The 26551-nt window shown below is 36.2% G+C and overlaps 1 protein-coding gene across 1 annotated transcript in view; it reads right to left on the bottom strand.

Moving 5' to 3' along the window:
• CDKAL1 (CDK5 regulatory subunit associated protein 1 like 1) overlaps window positions 1-26551 on the bottom strand; it is a 395417-nt gene that overhangs the window by 74257 nt on the left and 294609 nt on the right. Inside the window, exon 13 of the mRNA XM_030489990.1 lies at window positions 16218-16280. Within this exon, the coding sequence (XP_030345850.1) occupies window positions 16218-16280 (63 nt within the window). The remainder of the gene's footprint in view (window positions 1-16217; window positions 16281-26551) is intronic.

Here is a 26551-nt window from a genome sequence, read left to right as displayed (position 1 = left end):
CTTGGAATTTATCCAGCTTTTGAACTGTAGATTAAGCACTATTTTTATTTGCTTGGAGAAATAAGGTAAAAATTTATCATATTCAGGCAAGAACAGAATGGCAGGGTTCACAAGACAGATGTGCCTGAGTGCCACTGCAGTTGTCACTTTGTTGTTTGCTGCTGGAGGAAATACAGCAGAACAATAACTTTGGACTGTGTATTTGACTTAGAACACACAAATACCTGTCAGCCAAGCCTTCTCCATCATTCATACATCCCCACACGCCTGCTATTTTCCTATGAAAATGCAAATTCCTTTTTCCCCCACAAATAAGGCTGCTAGTGATTTTTATTCAGGATAATTTATAGGCTTCAGCTTAGAAGTCAAAAGCTATCTGTCTTTCCAGAAGAAAATAGGCTGACACCTTAACTTAAAATATTTCAGTGGAACCTGGATGTAGGCAAGATTCTGAAAGAGGAGACTGTTCCCCAAAAATCACAACCGCCACCACAATACACAAGCAAATATTAATTGGTAATTAAATTTCTCTTCTAATTGGTTCTAGGTTTTTCTTTTCATGGAATTACATTCTCAGAACCATGGTAAGTTGTAGTGAAGATAAAAAAAAACTAAAATGCCAAAGCACAGCAGATCTCTTTCTAAAGATAATTTTGAGAGCATTCTCAATGGAAATGACATATATGCATGTGATATAATGGCATACTGTCTACTATTAAAGACAAAATAGCTTTCTTGGCAATAACATTATCCTATTTCCAGTATGAATAATTGTATTACTTTGATTTAGATATGAGTCATTACAAAGGTTTTACAGTAAGTACTTTCACATTCCCTACTTCCACGAAATGTTTTGATACACAGGCCCAATTTCTTACCAGACACACAGAGCTTGCACAGTGCACACAGTTGCCAGCCATTAAAGGAGGATTTTATGCTACACACCCACAGAATATAATTGATAAAGGGCTCCTCCTGCTCCCTCCCTACCCCCCTTAAAACTATGCACATCACAAGAAAAAGGGCTTAATCAAAGACAATATTCATAAAGAAGTTTAAAAGCACCAAACCCCTGTATGTAGTCTCACAGAAGTAAGAATTCTTTGAAAGAATTTAAAGAATTTTCACATGTATACTCTCCCATATTATTATTCATATCAAATCCTGTATATTTTTAAATACAAATAAGCAGAATTTAAAAAAATAACTACCAATGGTATCTGTTTTCAGAACCCAAACATCCTACAATGAATTGGTATTATCCTTTGATACAATGTTACTAACAGTGTAACAGCAAAACCAGATACCAGTATATTAAATAGCCCTAGAAAGCAGTCATCCCATTTTCTGATTTGTTATTGGAAAGCTTTATAAAGAATGGAATACACATATAGAAGCTGGTAAACCTTAACAAATTTAAAAGTATTTACCTCTTACATTTCTTTCAATATAGGGATTGACCGTAAAACTAAAAGAGAAAGTAAAATACAACCCAAAATTCAACTCTGTTCTTCATATTGAAAAAACCAAAAAAACCAAGTGGTGATAAGATAACATGCAGCATCACTAGAGCAATGCAGGACATATTTCTACCGAATTAATCTACTGGCATTGACTTCAAGAAGCTAAGTCATTAAACCTGCATAGACCAAGATAAGATTTCCTGGAGTTGTTCAGTTGAAAAGCATAGGCAGGCCTTGCATTTCAGAAAAATATGGTAATACAAAGTTTCTTCATGTTGAGCTACTACTGAAAACCATCAGATGAAAACACTACTAGTCTGTATCTGCTGATGTCCAGTTTTTGGGGGCAATTTTCCTTACCTGGCACGTAAAACTTTGGAAAGAGATGAAAGGAGATCCACAGTATAAATGTTTCAATTTTTACAGATTTCTATTAACCATCTTCAGACCCTGAAGTCATCCTTTGACACTATATCCCAGTGCTTAAATCACAATATCAATAATTTTTCAGTTCTCAGGAAGACACTTGCAAATGTATTTTACTTTTTCCTCCATGTTTTGAAGCGTAATGCAGGAGTGAATATATCTTGTTTGTAGCTTGAAAAGTTCAGAGGATCCTGTGCAGAATGCTACTATAAATGACTGGCATTTTCACCACAGACCTTTGCTACTATCAATGTATAGGGCTGCTCCAGCTCCACAAGCCTATATGGTGATGCTGCTACTCCAAGTTGGAAGCTGGGTAATGAGAACACTGGGGAGCAGTATGTATACTGAAGGCTTCTTCCGAGCTTGAGGTTCCCAGCTTTTATGAATAGCCAAGGGGGAGCTTAGCAGAAGATACTGCTTATGCCTGTTGGCAAGACTTTAACTTTTTAACTTCCATAATGTCTCTGAGGTAAACTATAATTACAATGACTCAGGCAAAATAAGGTGGGAGTTCTATATCTGGGAGGCGCAAAGCAAAATTACTCAAGATCAGTTGTTGACTTACTAGAGAACTGTAATTCAACACAGGGCACAGTTGGTTTTTTAAAATCCTCCTTGGCACACAAATGAAGACGGTTCTTTTGTAATAATGATTAAGCAGGTTTTGTTTATCCTGTTTTTCAGTATCTATACTTAATTATTGGTGAATTATGGTTCTCTCAACCACAGATGTCTATTTTAAAAAGCTGTGAAATTATAAACAAACAAACAAGACTTGTCTTTAAAATGAATGTATGAGAAAACATAAATGCATTAGAAGAAGACAACAGAAAAAGCAGAATTTTGCATAAAAGTGTGGAAAAAACCAAATGTAAGACAGAGTGCTCTCAGTGCTAGAACCTAAAGAGCATTTTATCTTTATTAAGTATAGTGATTGATTTTCTAAAATCTTCCTCAAGAATGCTGTAGTATGTCAAACAGCCTTCTAACACGCTATTAGTTTTCAACCCCAAGTACAAGTTTAAATTACAAAGAATTCATGCTGGACGTCTTGAAATAAACCTCATCTACTCTGGAGAGAAACATCATCAAGCTCAGCAGAAATACAATTAGAACAGGAAGTTTTGCTTTAGTTGGTAGGGTTATGGACAAACGTTGCTCCATCTTCCTGATAAATTATACATGGAATTCTTCTTTACCTCATTCTTAAGGTATTTTCACAAGCAAAGCAGAGGGAATAATACATTTTTCTAAAAAGATTCCGAAGTATCTGCAAGCTCTGCTCATGGGAATACTGAGGAAAAGTAAGAAAATGGGGCAAAAACGTAAAAACAAAACAAGAAACAAAAACTCACAAAAAACCCCTCAAACCCAACCAACAATGATGCAATTTATAACTGCTAATTATAACTGGTGGCTGTGATATTTCCATACCATTTGACTGGTGAGGAATACCTAAGAAAGCACACCCAGTGTGATCAGTAAATGCTGGACTTGGCGATATAGCAAATGTGCTTACTGCATTTCTTATTAAGAGCATGAAGTACTGCTGTATGCCCACCATTTCATGCAGTGTTATATCCATAGCAATACAGGTAGAAGGGAATCCTGGGCAGCTTCTCTTCCTGTGATCTTTGAAAATTCAAATGGTTAAGATTAAGTAGCTTCTGAAACCTAACATCCACTTCATGGCTCCAACGTGACAGAGTATACCACAGGACAAATTTTTCCCTTAAGACATATTGTAAAATATCACTGAATGAAAGCAACCTAATGAGAAGGAGTATAGATAACTGCTTACTTGTAAGTTAGAAAAACAAATAAAACCTGCAACACTTACTTAACAACTGCATGGTGACTGATCAGTTCCTACATAAGTATTGGGAGATTATTAGTTTTGCTAATTCAACAATACAGTATCTTCAATACGCTATTGTCAAACTCTATTAGAAGTCTTCACTATTACTTCACTATTACTGACTTTCGTACATTGTATGTATAATTAAGATTCTTAAATTTTCCTCAAGATGTGAATTTAAATAAGATGATTTTAAGATGTTCTGTGCTTACAGAATTTAAAACCTGATGATGCTCTGTTTCAGAAACCATCATCTCAAGCTATGTTTACACAGAAGCAAGGAGCTTCAGCATATCACCAAAGCAGCAGAAAGAGAAATTTAAGGTTTACTTAAAACAGTTGAGATGTACCCCAGCTTCTTTAGACAAGTCCATTGTTCCTAACAGAAAATCAACATAAGGCAGTGACTATAAACAACTGATAGTAAGCAAAGTAAACACTAAGGGTAAAATCGAAATACAGGCATTTGTAAGTAGAGATTTATTTAAAGACCTGTTTATCTCAACACAAGTTGTATGACAGGACTGTTGCTATCTTTTGTATGACTGTAGCCTATAGGAATAAAATACACAAGCACATATATGCCTGCACTTTTCCATGTATGTATACTTATTAAAAAATCCCGACTGTATTTCCTTAGTCCAGAATATGATTAATGCAGCCTATCAGAAGCCAGATGGTGCAAAACCACAGCCATCAATCAAAATGAAAAGACCACTGAGTGCTATCCAGAGCAATGTGCTCTCAAATGGAATTTCTGGTCACAGACCCTAACACACGATGTGTAGGGGAAGCCATAAACATCATGGCACTGCCCCTGAGGAACGGCCAGAAACACATCAGGCTTTGTTAGGCAAAAAACCTGGAAACGTATTACTTGCTGCTGTAGGTTCTGACTGAGAAAGGGTCTGCAAGCCAAATGTATGTACTTTAAATAAAAAATTAAAAGAAAGCTCTTTAATGAGTTTAATAATGTTTGCACTGATGACAGTATCTGTCAAACTGTGCACTTGCCATTTGATTTAATATGGGATTGTGCCATACATAAACAAAGCAGCTGCCACTGTCTGTCTGACATGTGAATTGGTATTTAATGTCTGTTCCTGCACAGGACTTACAAATGGTTCATATTTTTAGCTTTATATTACTCATTTTCAGCAAAAGTTCTATGTAAAACAAGCTTGAGGTTTGCAACATAAACCAGCAATGGCTTATGTCTTGTACAGTTTTGTACCAAGCAGGCCTTTTATATAAAAAATAAGCTTGTAAAAATAAAAGGCATGAAGGAGCATAATTTACCATAGGAATATTAAATGAGATGTGAAAATGAGTGGCAATAGGAACACATAGGTATTTTTTTTCCACTGGAAAAAGCATGACAGTATGAAATAAAGGATTTGTCAGCACGACTGCTTGTATTTGCAACCTGAAGTGTTTTATCACAACACCTTTCTTATGTGTGCTACATATATCAAATTTCACAGAAATATGTTTGGGGGTGGGGGGGTGAATCTTGTACTAAATTTTAAAGACCTTTGTCAACTACTTGCAGATCCATTTCTTTTTCTACAAGGCTAGATGACTAGGTATAACTATCACGACTGTATGAGGGATGTCTGAAAAAAAAATTAAACATGACCTAAAACGGCATTTATATGAACTAAAATGTCATCTTTAAAGATCAACCTTTTGGTTGCTTTCAGTAATATTACAAAATGCCACAGTAACCACTAAGAAATTTTAATGCTCCTGTTCCTTTAAGAAGAAAGAAACCACCCATTTTTATCCTGATGGATCATGAGATAACAAACCTTAAATTCACCATTGGCCCCACAAGCCTCTTATACTTCAGATACTGCAAATCAAATAGAGGCAGTCTCTAGAATTACAGGAAGAAGCTACAGCTTCCTGGAAAGATGTTTTGGCTTTGTTTTGTTTTTCCCTTTATATTTTTTTTTTTTTTTTACGTTGGAACCTTTGCCAAAATTTTAAATGATGAAGTAGATTGCAGAGAAGATGGCTGCCATACAAGCCCCTCAGACTGGAGCCTTTCCCTCAAAAAATCCATGGAAGGATGGATAATTTATTTTATCCATCTTTGGATGGATACAGTTTTTTGGATGAAAACTATTCTATGTTCATAAAATACCAAAATACAGAGGAAAAATAATATAAAACCCATGTAATATTCAAGGAATTTGCAATTTCAATACGCTTTTTTAACGTGCATTTATAACAAAATCCAGGTTTGTTCCTCTCTTCCTACTGACAGCACCACTCCTTCCTTCTGATACATTAAAGCTCAAGTAAAGCTGAAATCAGATCATGTCTTATAGATGCTTTTTTCTGCCCTGAACTGGGACCTAAACTTCCATGGTATGTGTACACTGCAGAGTGAACTCAAAGTCTATTGACTCTGGAGCCTTCACCCTTGAACTAGGTTTGGAAGCCTTTCAAGACTACCCTAATCTACATGAATAGAGTATAATTTAATATCTGGTTAATTTAACCGAATGTTCCTAGTTCTACTGTAAGCATGCATACTAAATCACCAGAGCACTGACATCCTTCAGTGCTCATTACACAATTCTCAAAAAGGATGAGCAATTGGTAAGAAACATAGGATGCTTTTATATTTAGATCTGAATACAAAACACCCTCTCTTCCCTAAGACCACGAGACCTGAGTGCAGACTTAGTGCAAGATCACTGAGAGCACGCTTGTTAAGTACACTAAATGTTAGATAGGTGTTTTGCTGCAGGTGACAGTCACCTTGATTAACTATGCAAAGTCCACATGGTTTGCTAGCAGATTCTGAGACTCCTCCTCTAGCTGCCCTTCAAAGCAGAGCACCTGAGCTCATGCTGAGAGTAGCCTAACTGTGCTGTGCTCACAGACAGCAAGAGAACAAGTTTCCTGTGTAGAACAATTTAAAGTCCAAATTATATCTACAGTTTTACATGGTCACTTTACTCAGACTTGTCTTTTCAGCTCTATGATAACATTACAGTGTTTCTAGTTTCAAGATTTTAAATGACAGCAGAGGATGGAATTATAGCCAATCCTGACTTGTTACTATTTGGGAAAATGTGATCCCATCCTTCCCTCATTTACTTGAAAAACACCAGATTGTTTCTGGAGGATATTTGAAATCAATTTCAAACCAAAGTACTGATGATGGGGTTTTGTGTGTATGTAAGGCTATGCAGAAGATTAAGAGGATAAGATCAACATTTCCATACTCCTATTATCAGACACAAAGGCAGAAAATACACACCTGTTTCACAGCTTTATATCAAAAGGTCATTAAAACAAGCTTTTAAACAGGAATAAGGAAGAAGAAAACTAAATGGAATATGTTCACTCCATGCAAGAAAGTAAAAACCTCACCCAAGATTTTGGGTACAAGAAGATTACCCAAAATCTTCTGGTAATAAAAGCATTGATGCTAACTTGGTTAGCATCTAGAACTTTAAATAACATAACAAATGAGTTTAAGCACACAGAAAGACTGTAGCAATTTTATGAGCAAAGTCAGCTATTGTTCTCTAGTGAGAAGATAAGGAACAGAATGTAAAGCTAGTTAGCATATCCATTAGCAAAGTTCCCAAAACTTCAAGTTCTGCATATGTAATTAATTGAAAGCAAGCAAGCTCAAGAGCTTGGTCACAGGAACACTTCGGTCAATAGCAAAGTTTAAATTCTTTAATAGTGAAGAACTCTAACACCACCTCTGCAGGTGGGTTCCCATGACATTGTGCTCATGCACTGCTGCGCTAGATGATCTTTAAGGTCCCTTCCCACCCTAATCGTTCCACCATTCTATGCCTTCCTCTCTCACAGGAACATTGTTTCCCCCAGCCACTTTAATGCCATGACCAAGCACAGCTGTAAAACTACGGGGCTCCATAAAGAGGGAAAACAACCAAGAAGAATGGAAGGGCAGGTAAATTAAAGGAAATGGTGAGAGAATACCATTAATACACAAGAAGATACTAAACAAAGAATAGTTAGGTAGGAAGAAACAGAACAAAGAAGTTAGACTACACAGAGATTCTTTTTTTTTTTTTTTTTTTTGAGGTGGTTGGGAATAGCAATAGAATAAAGGAAGAGGTGGGGGAGAGGGGGAAGAGAAGGTGAAAGATCACTGGAAAATCCAATCCACTACAAACAGCACAGCCACAGAAAGATACAGGTGAAACGAGGTGTTAGGGAATGACCATAGAACTATTAATTTATACACTTTATCACACTGCCAATGCAAGAATAAAGAGAGCTTAAAAAAAAATTTAACAGGACCAGGCCTGTTTACTTTTTGTGATGTCAAGGTTTTCCAGCAACGAATTTTAGAAAACCTGAAGTACCTTTCTTTTTCATATTTTTGTGCCAGTACCACAGTAACAAAGAACAAGGTACATAAGTGATACAAGACATGCAGCAAAAGGTAACGCTTTTCTCTGGAAAATAACAAGATGATCAATGTGCCTCAAACAATTTGTTTTACTTGAGTTCACATAACAGATATTTAATGTCACCATAAAACTGGTCTCCCATTTTATATTTCAATATCTTTTGGAGCTAGAAAATACTTACTTGAGGCAATCTGTTATACCAGGTAGCATTTGCATGCTGTATCAAGGAAAAAAACTGTGAAGTAAATGACAGCTATTTTCACGATTATTTAACTGAAAAAACATATGTATGTTTTTTACATGGGGGAAAAGGGTATATAACGTATTACATCAGCTTATTTCTTAAAACTGTTCTCAAGATCATAAATAAAGATATTTCAATAATACATCTGTATGTCCAAAACATCGTTCAACATCCAAGCCCGTGCATCATCATATAGCATTACATCTGTGTACAGATGCAAATGTGATTTGACAGGCTACTGTTAATTGTTTTTCAGAAAGATAATTTTAAAAAGATAGAAAAAATACCTGTTTAACCTAAACCAGGAAACACCTCCCTTCTGGTTGATAATTGAGGTAACAATCCCAAACAATTCAGTTAGCATCAGACAGGGTTAGATATCCAATTACAGCAAAAGTCACCAGCTTTGAATACAGCTTTAACCAAAGGCATACATACATGACCTGTTCATATACATTTCACATTTTGTGTAAAACAAAACCAATAAATCACTGGTTTTACAGCAATAAATTCAGGAATTGGTTTTTTTTTTTTTTTGGTTTTTTTTTTTTTTTTGTTTTTTGTTTTTTGTTTTGTTTTGTTTTGTTTTTTTTTTTTTGTTTTTTTTTGTTTGTTTGTTTGTTTTTTCATTTTCTGGATACCATATACATTTCAAATAAGATTGCAAGTCTTTTATCCCAACACTTTAGCTATAGGATTAAGTCAGAGCAGATATGTCTTTTTCTACAGTGTATTCAACACACAAGTCCTTTCACTGCTTTGCTTTCATGGTTTCTTCTCCTTTCCCTACAAAACCCAGAAACAATTCCTGGTATTTGAACAGCCATTTCTATACTGTCTATACATTAGCTCACTCTGTGTTACAGATGGCATTAACTTCAATGCCTCTGAGAGTTAAGAAAAAGCAGGAGCTTTTCAGGCCATTAGATTTTCTTCACTATCATCAAGTAATGTTCAAGTGTGCCATTAGCACAAGGCCACTGCACTGCTCTTCCAAATAGAAATTGCTTTTCTCTTTCAGCGGTCTTCTTTGAAGCCTCACATCATACCAAGAGCACAAAACAGCTTTATGTAACCTCCTCCAAAAAGCAGTTCTGAACACGAGGGAAGGGAAAAGAGAAGAATGGATGTAGGTTACAATAAGAATATTTCCATAAAACGCAGTCGTATCTGACATCTCAGCTATTAAATTAAACCTGAAATCTATTTGGAGGCAGGAGATAGCAAAAGGCTCTGTCTCTTTTCAGCAATAACTTATAAATCCTTTTCATCTTACAGAAGAACAATTCAAAGCACCTGCTTTAGGAAATTCAGACTATGGCTTATATCACAGGCATTGCAACCTCACAGTTGCCTTATGATTTATCACAATGCTGCTCCTGGAATAAATGGAAAGCAGGTTAAAAAGATTTTTTTTGTTTTCCAGAATCATATACCCAAGTCATTACCAAAAAAAATCTGACGGCTGAGACAGTACCTCAAAACTACTTTCTCTTTTTCTGGCTCAAAAGTAACACCTACACATTCACAGCACTTTTATTGCGCATGTACATCTTACAAAACACAGTAATATCTGAGAAACATCAATCCTTAGGAAAAATAACAAGAATTGCTTGTGTTTTTCAGCTGTTCTGAAATTTCCCATTTCCAGACTCCAGACCTGGTTTACTTGAACATGCTAGCTGCCATGCCTCACATGTAAAACAAACCACTTACTCATGCCAATGGCCATGAAAGATAGCCAGCAACAAATGAAGAAATAGAAGATGGCAAAGGCTGGGAGGCCAGGAACTACTAAAAAGGTACAAGCATAAATTACTGGAAGATGTAAATCTCACCTGCTAGATATGTTTAATGATGCAACTATGGTTTAGTCTTTCACCAGCTTCTTTTGAGAAACTATGTTCATTTCAACACTTCCAACTCTACAAGTGTCCAACACTTCCATTTACGTGCCCTCTCACATAATCGCACCATACCACAGTGCAGACACATCTTCAAAACCAAAGTTTTCATGATCTAATAACACAGTAGCATGGTGATGCTGGCCATTAGAAAATTAGCCAACATCAGGCATTTTAGAGCTGTTTCTTTCAGTAGAGAGAATTTCTTTTGTTCCATTTCGCTTATTTGTGAAGGATGCACAGAATGTCCAGCTTCCCTAAACATGGGGGAAAAATAAAAAGGAATGGCTCACTGGTAAGAAAACTGGCCTCAACAGCAGCACTTTACTTCCCATCTCCTCCCATTTTTGCTGTTTAACTAAGCAATCCTCACCAGGGTGAAGACAGTTTTGCTGGTTCTCGATGCCACCACTGCACCCTCCATTGCCCTGCCACAGCCTGTGGACTCCAGAGGCCACCAGCTACAGCACAAGGGCTGGAAGAAGTGCAGGACTTGACAGGTTTTGCTACCAGAAGCCAACTGACTCCAATTCCTCCTCCCTTACCTGGGCCTTTCCTCTTGCTTTTGGATACTTCATATTTCACACAGGTGCCCATGACAATTTCCAGACAATGCCAGACTGGGAATTACTATGATTAATATTTGTGTTACTGTTAATAGAAATGACTTAGACCATACAGATATGCCTCCATAGGCAGCGTCAAAAGAGATCCTACCTGTTTGATAGCAGTTCCTGTCTGCTTCATTATGAAACCAGTTTCATACCCTCATTACTTACAGCCTCCTTCAATGTGTGGTAGTATTATTTTTTATTTTTTCTGACTTACAAATGCCTCGAACTCTTCAGAGGAGTCACTAACCCAGCAGAAGAAAGAGGAGCCCTACAACCACAGTTTAAGGATGCTGACCTTCGATTATTTATTTTCTGCTAAAAATTGGAGCAAGAGTCTGTGTGCTACTGAAATAATTGGTTGAAAACAATTATTGTGGTAAGTCTGTGACAGCAGTCATTAGAACCATAACTTTTAGGATGGTCATACATAATCTGGTTATTAATCTTTCTTGAGCCAATTATGCACACATCAAACTTTATTAAAGCCAGTGAAATACAGGACATGACTCCCCTGCCTCCCAGAAATGATCACCAGGTTAAGAGCTAGCCAAGGAAAAAACACCCCACAAAACCAAAAAACAAGAAAAACAAAACCACACACACATAAAAAAAAAAAACCAAAACCAAACCCAAACACCCTGCCCCCAAAACCAAAAGCAAACAAAAAAGAAAGCTTTCTGTTACTTACCTGTGTATCTTAGTACAATGGTCCAAAAACTTAGCTGTCACACAGACATTGTCTATGAGGCTTTAGTTTTTTCAGTGTTTTAACATTTCCAGAACAGATAAAAAAAGAACATTTTAAAGCATGAGGCTTAAAGAGATTATGATTTGATTTAAAGAGTTACTACGATTACGAGTAGTATGGCATCAATTAGAGTAAATTTTGAAATAGAAATTTATTTTTTTAATCCTGAGCACTTTTAACTTGGAAAAACATTTCTCAGAAACCTCCTTTCAAATCACACTGACTTACTCAGTTGGACACAGTATATGCTAAAATAAATCACTAATGCTCTAAGACGTGGCCTTACTTTTTCAGAGATCATGCCCTATTGTTGATCAAGAGATTCAGGTTGCAAAAGGCAGAAACAAATCCAGAGCTGAGTTTTAAGCACAACTCTCAAAGGATTTCTCACTGTAACAGCACAAGGCTGCCAGAGGCATGTATGGACATGCCCTAAGGTCTCTGACTATCCTCTTCAACAAGGCAGAGCAGCAAAATGAATAGTAGTTCTGCTATACTGTGTTTACTATATGTAAAAACATTCCTTTTCAGTGCATAAATTGAGGCTTATAGTTTTAAACAACTGCTTTAGGGCTAGACTGAATGCTTAACTCATCTGACAAAATGAAGAAAAGGAACTAGGGCTCTGTGCTGCTGAATTTGGACACTTGCTGCTCAGTGGATCCTGAAGCTTGTAATAAGCTTCTCAAACCTGTTGTTTTGACCAGGTAACCTCCTATCACAACTGCCTTAACAGCTTTCAAAAAAATCGGTGAAGTTTTAAAGGGCAAATGTCTTTTGAGAGAAAGATACTAGGGGAGTTAAACATCCACTGCAAACAGAGCAAAGTTTTTGCTATGTGCAGTGTGGAACCTCACGGTGTACACACAAAAAAGAGCAGAAATTACTTGTGTGCAAACATAATCTTTCATTAAATGAGCTATTAGAAAACTTGCCAGATTACAGCTATAGGTAAAAAGAGCACTCCTCAACTATCTTTTTTTTAATTTTAAATCACTAAAACTGTTGTTGGTACAGCTTTATGAGGATGTCATTTTTATCTTATTTTCTGATGATCCTAGAAAAAGATAAACTGTACCTATAAGCGGAAAAGCTGTTCTATTGATAACTAGAGTCAGAACTTCACTCTCAAGAAAGCCAGACTATACATACTCCTACTCTACATAAACACAGGAAAAAGTATTTCAGAACAAGGAATGGCTTCACCTGCAAGTAGTTCTATATATTTTTATATATGCTAACTGAAGTATGAGCAAATGGCAATCAAACATCCACCTGGAACAGCTTTCATAACCAAGATATATCTCAACATTTCCTAAATAATTATTTACTTTTGGAAAGAATAACTTTTAGAAGTTATTCATTTTAACAACAAATCGGAATGATCTTTTTGTATGCGTTTGACGTCAAGGATTCAATATATTCACCAGGCATTCATGACTGATGGTACAATGTGGTTTTTCAGTGGCACAGTAGCTGAAAGACGGGTTCTACAGTTGGAGGCACTGTAAGAACTACAGTGGCATAGGGGAAAGAGAAGAGGATCAGATTCCCCTGGATAGGATATAAAACAAATGGCAGTTTTTGAGATTTGCTGTTGTATGGTTTCATCTGAACAATGAGAAGGGCAAGTAGATGCTAAACTACACATATTTAGGCATTCAAGAATACAGCAGATTAACTACTCCCCCCCTGTTATCAGCAGAGGCAGAGTATCTCTCACTTTTTCATGCCTCCTGCATAGAAAAGTTTAAAAGATCTGCCCCTCTGCTGCTGAATTAAGGCCTCACTAGATACAAGACAAGACTCCACACCTGGAAATGCTGAACCACAAACACTTAAGATGTCTTTCAGGATGCAGTAACTTACACTAGATAGGCATATATACTGAGGAAAAATTTCCAGGAATAGCTACTATTTCTAATAGCTATTGGTCTACTGACTAAACATAAATAATAATAAGGCTAGTAAAGCTAGTGTAGTTTCTCCATCAAAACACCAGTTTCTGGTTTCGTGAGTGACTCACAAACTTGGAAGAAAGAATATCATCTGATTGACTTTTCTCTTTTCTGTAAGATATCCCACCATAAAAGGATGAAGTGCTATAAAATCTCAGCAGACAGTCCTGTTGCAGCCACTCTAGTTCACAAGCTTCCTTTTACACGTTTTAACTAGTACTACTACCAAGCTCCAACTTACCCTTTAAGGTTATCTCTCATCTACTTTAGAAAGGTTCTCAGAGAAAAACCTTTTAATCAACCAAGAATCCCGGAAGCCAGCAATTCAAGTCATTTGTGCCATGATCCTGCCTCACCAACACTTTCACAAAGCCATTATAACATCTTCTTTTCAAGCTTACTGAAAATAATCTACAAAAGAGCAAAAAACTTCCCTGAAAATCAACTCTTCTCGATTTAAATCAAACAAAACAGAACTAGAGTAAAACTAATACAATTCTGAAATTGGCAGCTGAGGTGCAAATTAAAAGCACAGAGCAAGAAATCTGCAGTGAATTTGTTGTGGCCACTACAAATAGGAAGTAGTCAGCAGAAGGAAAACTTCTGTCAAAAGGAAAATAAGGAAAAATCGTCTTTTCAATGAACTTTCATTTGTCCTTTTTGCTCTTTTTTACTCTCAGATATATATGCAGAATGTGGTTGGAAGCAACAAAAGAGTGGAGCTTCGAAAATCATCAAACAATAGTGCTACTTTTAATAATTTATTAAAGGTCCTAAAACAAAGATCAAAAGGGAATGTATCTGAGCATTTATATTCAGTCCCACATTGCCTGATGACTAATTTGTAAAGAGTGCACAAGTCTTAACAACTGAAGCCAAAATCATTTGAGGATACTTTGATATAATGCCACAAAGGATATGAGCAGGAAGGCAGCAGGAGTTACAAATGGCCATCTCCATTAAAAGTGCTAATAAAAGAATAATGGAATTTCCTTGTACTATGAATAAAAAGTGTTTGGCACAGGAGAATTTAGACACAGAGACGAATACCAAAGCTTCTGGTTCATCAGTTGCTTCTCCTTATTAGATCTTAATTGACTTACTATTACATTTACTTTAAAATGCTTCAGCTTAAAAAAGCAATGATCCCATTCAAAATCCTGTCACACTGATTTCCTTTATTTTTCATGTTTCTCAATTTTCACAGGCCCTTAATATCTGCTTTACCAATCTTTGTAAATAGTGGAAGTCCAGCTATAAAAAACCACTTTGAAGTGATGGATTTAACTTGAAATGCTAGATCATCATTAAAATTATATAATATACCTTCTGTTTGACAATGTTTTTTCAAACTGTACATTTTCAAGTTGCTGCTAGCTATTGAACTCTCATGGCAACAACCTACCTGACAAACATAATCCATTAATATTTACACAATGTATTTCTTTCTCATAGACATATGTGTAGTCACACGCATACATGCATATGATCATAAGCAGAAATAGGCACACATACATACACACTTCTACCAACTTCTTCCCTCATATAAAACTTAGCTAATTTTTTCCAATGTAAAGCTATTTGTTATATAGCCAGGAAAAGAAGGCATAAAGTTCAAAACTTTCCTTTGAAATGTCTCAACAAAAAAATATTTCAAATCTTTCCTTTTTGAAATGGATACTTGCAAAATCACACACACTTTGCAAAACCGAAGCAGCAAAGACAGTAAATCATACTGCTAACAAATTGTTAAGGGATTTAGTACACTTGCTTAAAAACTCATGCCCAAAAATGCATCCAAGATGCATTTACAAACTATATACTAAAAATATTTAAAAAAATATTTACAAACCTAGTTAACTCTCCTTCAATCTGCTGCTTAATTTTGCATAATGTCTACAAAAAACCCATGACACAGCTATAGCACAGAAATGCTGTGATCTCTTGTCTCCTGGTTCTCCAAAAATCATCTTTTAACAGCTTTAAATTCATACTGCAATGTCTTTAAGGAAGTGACCTTCTTTCTTGCCCTACAGTATGGGATATAATAAACAAGGGGTTTTTTTTACCAGAGTTCCCAGACTTTACAAATAACAATCAAGTTATAATGATGACGTGCATTTCTTCTTCTTCCCCACAGACAACCATCAGGTTGTTACCAAAGCAGACTCTTCCAATGATGCTTTCAGAATCAATAGATAATTCACCAGTATCATGTATGTCAGGCCTATTTGACACAAGACAATAAGCAACATACTCAAGGGTAACACAGCTTGTAAATAGAAAAATACGGGAATCTGATACCGCATATGGTCACTTTGCAGGATTTAGTGTGAGTCTGTAAATTATACTTCTATGAGGTTCATGTGAGTCACTGTTTTCACAAATCAGAAAGTGCAACTTCTAAAGCTTAACTTGAAGAAACAAAGAAATATTTATATGATAGCATAATTTAAGTAACGTGAATACCCTAGCACTTTCAATTTTATAATTTCCTCTCATTTTTTAATTAAACATGATACATAGTTAACACGAATGTTTGGAATTTGTCTTAACAAAAAAACGTAGGTAGTATATTTTTTCTTACCTTATGGTCATATGGATTGTATGAATGAAACAGCTGGGACAGATCCTTTGTTCTCTGTTTTTTCTGAAAAGTAATATTAATAAATAAACCATATTAGAAAAGTTAAAGGAAAAAGAAAGAGACTACTGATTTAAAAAGCTGTATGCAGGTACAAACACATTCTCTCCCCACTTTGTTAATGGAACTGTAGGTATGAAGAGCAGTGTATGCAGATTAGGGATATTAAATATCACAGGAAATAATTAACATATATATTAACAATGTTAAGAACATATCCTTAATAAATAATAAACACTAATCTATGGAACATCAGTGGAATGTGTAAACAATCAAGATTTGTTTTAATTTCTGCACAGTAAAATTATAAATAATGTTTTAAAATACAGATAACAAAACTTGACGATTAGGCTCCAACCTTGCAAAGACTTGTCTACTATTCTAGCATGTACATGCAGTCTTGCTTAATAGCATATTAGGTTTAAAGGAAGTAAGTTTAAAGAAAAATAATTCATTGTTTTTTGATTTCTTTTGATGCTAATACTCTCAGTGCCTTGATTGTGGAAAAGAAATACATGGTATGCCATTTAACGCCAAGGCAAAGGAAAAAAAAAAAATCCTTCTTTTAAGAGCAAAGTTCAAAGACAAAACGTGCTTAATCCAGCTTCTACTGAAATTAATGAAAGTGCTTTCAGTGATTTCAGCAGATGTTAAATACATTCAGCTGCATCCTATGGAGGGGGACAGGGAGAGGAGAAAACCAACATTCATCAATGCAGGGATGAGTCACAAATAAGTTCAAAGTTTTATTATGTCAAAAATCTTCATTGACTTATCTCATTGCTCGGGAAGGCAAAGCATTGTGTGTTTGAAAATGTGTAAGAGGGAGGCAACTACAAGAATTCCCTGCTTGCAGTCTGTACTATTGTCTTATTTTAGCCATTATTTCTTGGAAAGAAGTTTTCCAACTAAACTGTTAGTCTCTGTTCATGTTTCCAGCATGCTGGGAACTAAATAGACAGTAGCATGACTGCAGTATTTAACTTCTGGAAACCATAGGACAACTTAGTAATCTTTCATTCTGCAAAATTAACTATGTATTTCCTTTCTTTACAAAGCTTTAATTTCAGCAAAATGTTCCTATGCAGCAACTTAGCCATAAAAGAACTTTAATTACTAATACAAATTTATGACAGCTAGATATTTCTGAGTCATTAAAGGTATTGGATTAACATTACTACTTCTGTGAGGTCCCTACCTATGTTTAAGGTATGACCACTAAAGAGTCAATAAAATTATTTTTTTAATCACTGTCCCTCTTCAAACAAGAACAGTATATTTAGTTTTCAGTATGAGGTTACTTCTGCCATAGATAATTCTATTCAATTAGCGTAAGTAATACCTAACAGGAATTGTTTCTCTGAGTTTACTAAGAGGATTTAGAACTAGGAGAAGTGATATTAAAAAGACATTTCTGTTAGTATAGACTTCCTCAGCAATCAAACAGGCCTTTGCCAAAGAGAAGATCTCCCTTAGCAGAGAAACCTTCACCCTCTAATCCCCATTAATACCTCTTCTATTTCCAATGGGAAAAGACCCACTCAAACGAAAGCATCAGGTAACACTACCCAAATTCCATCACCATCCTACAATGACTTCTTTCCTGGTAGTATGGTTATACACAGTGAGAATGCTTAAAATACTACAACAAGGATTTGGAGAAATGTAATGATAAATTGAAAAGTGATATCAAAATTATTATTATAAAGGTTTCTTAAAAACCTAATTTTATGTAGAATCATGCAAGAAGTAGACAAAAGCATTTTAGTTTGGAGCCTGGAGACCTCCACTAATATATATATATCTTTCTAGGAAAAAAAACCCCAAACAAACCCAAACCCCCACAAAATCCAGAAAAATCCTAATTCTCGCTTTTTCTTACTGAAGATAATTTCTCTTCTATCCTTTCTGACTGCACAAAAAGTGCTTTTGAGTAATTTTATTGCAATAGCTTTAATAACACTCAATAAAACTATTATGACAGAAACCCTCCTGTCCTTCACCCTCAGTCTCCAGCCAAAATACTACATGCTCAGCTAGACAAAATGAAGATGGCTTCCCTTACACAACACACTGACATAGTCTTCCACTTTTTATTATAGGAAATTATGGTTTATTTCTTACCTTTCCACAAAAGGTACAAGTTTTGCTTTTTGTACAAAATCAAAGTGCTCCAGACAGGGGAAATGCTTGAAATTCATGACGCAGAGGATCATGGAATGATACTTTTGGACATGCACATGAAGAAATGCTCCCCCAAAATTCCCAGGATGCCCCGTATACTTATTTGATCTAAATCAAAACAGCATTTGACTACTTTGTAGGAACTCCGAATATAGAGGCAAAAATTACTTGAGCATAGAGTTAGGATTGCTTAGTGATAATTGGTGTCATTCTAGTATACTGACTGTAGCTTAACTGAGGTCTCTAAAAACCAGAAATATAAACCATTTCAAATACAGAGACTATGGAAAGGACAGGGAATTCCTGCTGCTATAACGGTTACCCCTTCAACTCCCACAACAAGCATTAACCACACTGTATTAATAACAAGTTTTTTACACAAAGAAAAATCATGGTTCCCACCTCACCTTTAAGCAGCGTAAGCACAGAGTAAAGCAGGCTCCATGTCTCCATGTCTAGATGTGACAGAGGAAAATAAGGAGCCCAAAAGCTCCTTCTCCTTTATTGCCTGCAGTGGACTTTTTCAGTCCCTGAACTGCTCATTTACATGCATCTCTCCAGAATTTTTTTCCTTCATGCAGCTTCATACTCCTATTTCTCCTTCCTTGGCTCAGTCCAACATCCATTTCAAGTACTCAACCAACATAAAAATATTTTTCTCTCTCCTGTCTTCCTGCTCTTTCCCTTTAGCATTCTAATTCCTCATTCCTTCATTCTGCACCAATAATGCCATCAAAATCATGGCAAAAAACACTCAACCCCCCTTCTGAACTTAGGCAAATGTACTGTCCCATCATACTGTTCCATGTACAGCAGCAGTATCGCTTTCAAACATCCTCACAGATCTGGATAGGATATATTTAAATTTATTATCTTCAAGAGTCTTTTCAAAGTCACCATACAAATTAGCATACACTATTTCTTCCTCTTAGGAGTCTCATACCAGCATCAGACTCACAGCTTATTTCCATGCTTCTCTCAGGCTTGCCATATATTGATACAGTCTATGTTCAGTGACCACAGAACATTTCCTTAAAACAAGTTACTCTTGGCAGTGGGTTACTTGCAATACTCTCATTCACTCTGGCTGTATATAGTTTTGGAGCAAGAGCATTTGACAGGCAAGCCAGAGATGCACTACTCCTCCACAAACTTTTCCAGTATTGGTTTGCCAAAAGGACAGTCAGAGTCATGTATCACTTGAGATGAATATCATATGACTAACAAGACCAGTGCAGCCTCAGTCTGAGAACTGCACGCAATTTCCTACTTGTGCATAGAAGCAAGCAGTGGTGTATGAAGCAGAGATTTTTTACAGCACTAGTAGCAGGTCATCAGGGGAAGCGCAAAGCAGTACCCTATTAATACAGAAGGAAGGACTTTCCCTGGGTAAAGGGTGCTACCTGCATCACTGCTGTGTACAACTGTTCACATGCTGGAGTCTGTGGGAGCCCAGCAAGACTCTCTTAAATTTACAACAAGCAAGACTCTGGACAGAAGGTTCCCTAACAGATAGGTGTGCGCGCATGCACGCGTTTTACAGGGTCAGAGGTTTTGATGACTCAGTCATGCACTGATTTAAATTTTAAAACCATAGTCCTTAGTTTGTAGCACTTAAACAAGTTTAGGGAGATGAGATAAAAGTTAAGTTTAGAAATGAAATAACTATACCAAATACTAAACATTGTGGGCTCACATATGTGTATGGCACTTCTCTGGTGATCCTCTTCTCATACTCAGGTGAAAATCACCTGTCTTTTGGATGATACTAATGTAGCCTAAAACTTGTTTGCTTTCCTCTCAAGTATGGTATCATAGGTCTACGATGTTTATTGTGAAGGACAATTACAGTATCACTGAGATATTTTATCACAGATTACTTAGAAGCAGCTTAAATGGAATATTTGCAGTTTTTCCTATAGGAATAAAAGGGACAAAATTATTCCCCGGTATGAAGGTATCACTGGTTTCCTTTAGACCTGACTTTCAGTTTTATTAAGTCTATTATCACCTTTGAGGTTCTTAGTAATACTCCAACAGATCTGCAGATTCTACCAGTTTCACTGAAGGTGTCAGCCTCGCTATACCATCAGAAAAGTTCTCCTGCTTTGGTTTTTCTGTTTCCATCATGTAGAGTTCCTCCAGTATATGGAGCTACTTTCGGTAATAGTGACACGTATCTGTTTCCATTCAAATATTCTTTTCTTCATGATCACAGTGAATTAGTAACATGTGTCAAGGCAACCAGATTAATGTGTTTATTTCCATTCTCTTTTCTCACCTACCATCCTCCCCATTTCTTTTTTATATACTGCTGGTTCGAATTATAAAACAATTTTCTTTTGCCACAGGAACCTTATTTAATTTAGAACTTATCAAGCATCTCACACATTTGAGCATGCTAACAACCAATGGCAGCATTGTTCTTCCTCCAGACAAGTCTGGAAAACCACATTACCTGCTTGTGTGGTACCTAATGGATTACATAATTTAGAATTAAAACCACATTAAATTTTGTGAGCCAAGGTAGAATTTAACTACAACTCTGACAGATTTCGGGAGAAGAATGAAGCAGCTTTGCAAGTCTTTTCATTTTCTTCCCAGTATTACCAAAAGCACAGAGGCTCCAGCGTAACAGATGCTTGCAAAGAGCAAAAACCATGAGATAGGAGCTTTATTTTCTGAAACAGCTGAGATATCTGAAACAGATATCTAACATATCTCATGTTCTTTAAATTAAGTTACATGCATTTTCTGAGCAGTAACAAAGCTGTGACTGATTTTCCTCTGCACTACACCTGTGTTCTCAAAACTACAAAGGCTTTGGGTAGTTCCAAACTCTCAACTTTTATAAAACATAACTCCTACTTAGGAACTGGGAGCACCCTATCTAAAGACAGCAACCGGCCTAACTTGAATTTTCAAAGAGCTACTTGGCAAAGCACCAGAGAGAGATGCAGCAACTACTCTAAGCAAGGTACATTTAAAACCCTTGCTGGGAGATTCAATCCATAAAGCTTTAAATCTATGTACCTATAACCACAATACAGATATGAGCCAAGCCACTGAAACTGCCATGCTATCAAAGTTTACAGATTGCTTTTTGTTCTGCGAAACAATTTTTTAAAAAGTGATCAGAAACCAGTGAACCATTCTCTTTGACCTTGAGTTATTCAGTGCATCACCCCCTTAGAAATGATCCTGAAAAAAATGCTGTGCCCCAGCCAGATTTCTTGATAACATCGTAACTGGTGCTCATTATGCTCTTGCGTCTCTGCCCTGTAAGGTCTGAAAGGGCAGAAGTGAAATACAGGCTTGACAAGTTTTCTACTTCCTACAGCTAACTCCTACTGGTATTATTCCTATCTTTCTTACCTATAATGAAGCATACAAAATCATTTGGGGATTAGCTAGTCTTTGACCTAACCTACCTGAATTACTATTAAAATAGACTCACTGTTCTACTTTAACTATTGATACATGTGCATTTCATTATTTAGTTTGGTTTAAGAAATTACTTTCCAATAATTTTTTATCCATACATGGAAAATGTCACTTAGTATACAATGTGTTATATTCAGCAGTTTACCTCAATGTTCCAGGATGGTGGACATTTTTCCCAACTCCCATTAACAACAGAACTATACATTCATAATTCATATTTTGTATACTTTTTAGTGTTTTGTATACTCAGTGATTATTTCTAAAAAAAAGAAAAACAAACAAAGTTTTATGGCACATGTAATGTGTTTTTTGTCTAAAAGAGGAAAATATGTAAAACTTTACACACCTTTACTAATCATATTAATGTAGAAAATATTTGCAAACATTAACGTCATCCTGTCTTCAGGATTATGGCAACACAAACAGTCACAGTTTAGTCTATTTTACATTTTAAGTAGAGATTGGAAAAACATGGATTGGAAAAATACATTGTCAAAAATCAGTACAGGATTTGAACATAATTTCTTGAAGGATCCATTTTCAGTTAAACCATGGGCATTGCAATTTCTTCCTGCTTACCTCCCCTATAATTCCAGCTATGTAATACAGACTGTTCAAACTCATGTAATTTACAAATATTACTGAATTCTATTCCTTCTGGTCCATTGCAGTTCTTTAATTTAGATAAGGATTAATGTTGGTTATTCCTGTCATTTTTCATAATAATATCTCCCCCTGAGCAGAGGATAAATTATGCAAAATTTATTCTGAAGACATTCATAAAGAAATCCTTAATTTCCAAACAGGCTTTCAAGATTTGCTCATCTTGAGGGTCCTTAAATTTGGCACAGTTTATAAAATGCTCTGTATCAGTTCTGGCAGATTTTTATGTCTGAAATTCATACTGAAATGTCAATCTATATGAGATGGGAATATTCTAAGGATGCCACTGTAACTGATTAGGAAGACTGTTTAGCTCAAGAAGATTTTGTAGTACAAATGTATCCGACAGAAACTTGTCCTGGGGTATCAGCCATATTTCAAATTAGATTGACAAAATCCGAAATAAAGTGATCAGTCATGAGGGACAGACTGATTTTGAATATATAGTTATTGCACCCAGTTATACAATAATGTAAATCAGAATGAACTGCAAACTACATGCTAGTAATGAAATGTAATTTTTAGATACATATGTTGAGCCCAGGACATATAAGGGCTTACATACACATAACCAGGACTGACCTGTCTGCAGTGCACTCTTTTCCATTTTATAATCTGGTGAGGTATCTGTGTGCTCTCTTGCACAACAGCAGCCTTGAAAGCACCAGGTTTTCCAGCATCCCAGAAAGAACAAAAAGAGCAGAAGTGATTCAGAAGGTACAGTGTGGTATGAATAGCGAGCGGTACACTGCTCAAGTGCTTGCTGTGTGGGAGAGATCGTTCATGTATTCACGACACAAATTCACTAGACACAGAAAAACTGCCCTCACTGTTTCACCTTAATCTGTTATTCAGTCCTCCACTCTACTTCCAGTTTTTCAGCAATTCCAAGTTCTACATGGATTTTTAGCCCAACGACCAGAGGTGCAGGCGCAGCAATGAAAACAGAGGAAGATAGGAGTTCCAAAGCACTCAGTGACCTGATTGACTATAGCAGCCTTGAAGTAGTGTACTTGCATTATCAAAGACAGATGAAGTTAAAGAAAGGGCCACCAAGAACCCACCACAGGATATTTCAGTGTTCTTTTTTGCTCCAAAACACATTTTATGGGCTTTCATAAATGTCACATGATTCAGAAATGATAGACAAGCTTAGTCACTTCCATGATACAAATTCATTTGCTATCTGTGTTAAGTCACAAACTATTAAATCTAAACCATGCTCTCATTTGAGGAAGCCTGGAATTGCCAAAGTGAAGAGGGGGTTTTTTGAAACTAATAGACCTTTCTGTTCTGCTGCATACATTCAATTTCAGGGATTAAGTTATGGGCAATACTCCCTTATGTTTAAAACTGCTAGCACTGTTTCCAGCTCTGGGCAGACTGGTTCATAAAGTGTATTAAAATTCTGAATTAAAAAAAAGAAAAAAATTCCAGTATTACAGAAGTTACCCAACTGTAATTGAAGTAAAAGTTACAAAAAGACACAGTTAAAACTTCTTCCCTGATTCTTCCACTGCATTATGATCCAAGGAAGAGGATAAAATACATAAACGTAACATCCAGTTGCCAGAGAGGTCTCCTCTATATGAGCTTGTATGAATGTGTTCTACAGGCATCTATGGATTTGGACGGAGTTGTAACAGGAACATTACCTGCTGAAAACATAGCATATGAAAATTTTCCAGGGACTAATAAGATCTGAAGACTAGTACTCATGCTGAATCTGTAATAACTAAGATACTCAGGACATCAACAGTCTGTTCAATCTGCCCAAGGCCATTACGGTGAACAACAGACAAAGAGACTTGGACCACACCCAAAAGGGTGGTGACTCTTATATACAGATGAAGACTGCGAGATTACATTTATACCTAAAGGAACAAAGATCCTTCTGAGGGACATTCCAAGTACCCACCTCTAAGCCATAGGCTGACATCTGAGCACACCCCTGGGGCTGGCTTCCTAGCTGCTGCTCCACAGGTAATCACAAGTGAGCATGCGAGTAAATGCCAGTGACTAAATGAATGTGTTGTGCAAATAGTTACCTGCTTTTAACAATAACAGCTTGGTTCTACTAATAACAACAGCTTAATGAGTAAAAGGTGTTTGCAGAAATTGTTGTTCCTCTCTCTGCCTCGCTTCAATTCCCTATCAGGGAAGAGAGAGTTTACAAAACAGTCTTTCAACTTCCTGTAACATTCCAAGTTGAAGCCCCAGATCAGAGTACATAATTCGTAATCTCTGGTAAAGGAAAAAAGACACGCAATTTTCAGCTTTTATTGCCCTCATGACTTCTGTCTTACTGATTCAGTCCTTGAAATTAATGGCAGAGGCTTCTGATATACTCCATATACGTGTGTATTCATGCAGCTTGTACCGTGATTTAAACATAACAGAAGAAAAATAAATTTATGCATTGAGTTTATCCTGATGCCATTTTATATAAACTTCTTTTGAAGAACAATATTATAATCTTGAAAATTTTGATTAAGTTTAGGTAGAAAATACAGAAGAATGATATACTCTTCTGCATTTTTATAAGCAATTGCAATGGATGCTAAATCACAAAAGCCTGCAAAAAAAAAAAAAAAACCCAAAACCAAAAACAAACCAAAAAAACCTCTATGACACCACTAAACTCATTTCACTAAATTAAATTTCCATTTTTTGACTTCTGAATTTTTCTGAGGAAAAGATTTATAGTGAAAGGAGAAATTTACCTGTGATGCTGATCACATATATTTATATTGGAGAGAAAAATTGTTTTCTTCCTTAAAATCTAAGACTGTTTCACCTTATCTGTCAAGAGTACCTTCCTTCCCTTATATTCAGTGCAGAAGTATGTGGTATACAAAACTCCTAATGCTATTTCAGCTTCCATGCAACTAAAATCTCAGAATTCCATCAGGATTTCCAGACAGGCTCACAGGGGAAGGATGTTGCGTAATGAATGCTTGTGGCCACTACAAATCTTACAGGACTACACTTTCCTAAACATATCTTTTTCATATTGGATGGCCAACACGTGGACATTACATTGCTAAAACCACTAACCCACAAGATTATACGATGTTGGTGAAGGTTTCAGAATCTTTACAAATTCTGTAACTATTTCTGGTTTGATAGTGAAGTTCAGAAGGAACTCTGCCTCTTCCTGCACATGTATATTCTTCACATTTTATTTTAGGGTCCATTAATTCTTTTTCTTAGCAACATGGCCTAGGTCAAACCCATCACTGTACATTTACCTTGAGACTCAAATTTTCAAATTGAATTTGTATAAAGTTTATGAGAAAGCTGTTGGTATTTTCATTCCAGTTTCTGCTGGAAAAAACAAAGCAAAATTCAAAAAAGTAGAATACCAACTTGGTTTCTTAATTGTATTTCCAGTCTAGCCTTGAATTTTGACTTGCTTTCTCAAGCAAGACAGTCTAACTGTAAGACTTGAATTCTACCAGTGAAGTAGAGGAGTGCAAGATTTAAGAGCCATGGCTCTAGGCTAGAGCCAAAACATTCTTTTCCTTTCTCAGGGGTCTGATTCTGCACAGCCCAGCTGTGACTGCGCAATTTAACTCATTCCCAGATTCACCTATGAGCTGAATTTTCAGCAGCTCCATAGGCAGATCATTTATAGCTTTGCAAAAGGGTACAACCTCTTTTAAAACCTACCAGCTCAACTTGTCTCCCACAGCAACAAAAACAGATTTCATTTCAGCAGCTGGTCAAATAACTTCAAGTGGTTTGAACTTGAGCTGAATCTAGCTCTAAAATAAAACTGCCTTTAAACTTTTGTAAAAATCTATTCAGTAGCTTTGTCTAACCACAAAAAAACTATTCATGGGTAATCACCTTCCTTTGAATTCATAGCACAAACCTGCGGTTCTGGCTGCACACTGAATGGTGAGCACTCTGGTAGATTTAAAAGATACAACATAAAAAAAGTCAAATGTTTTGACCATTTTTAAAACAGAGAAAAAGGAGGA

This window comes from Strigops habroptila, chromosome 1 (assembly GCF_004027225.2).
Source record: "Strigops habroptila isolate Jane chromosome 1, bStrHab1.2.pri, whole genome shotgun sequence".
Lineage (NCBI taxonomy): Eukaryota > Metazoa > Chordata > Aves > Psittaciformes > Psittacidae > Strigops > Strigops habroptila.
This window is presented reverse-complemented; position numbering and strand designations above follow the sequence as displayed.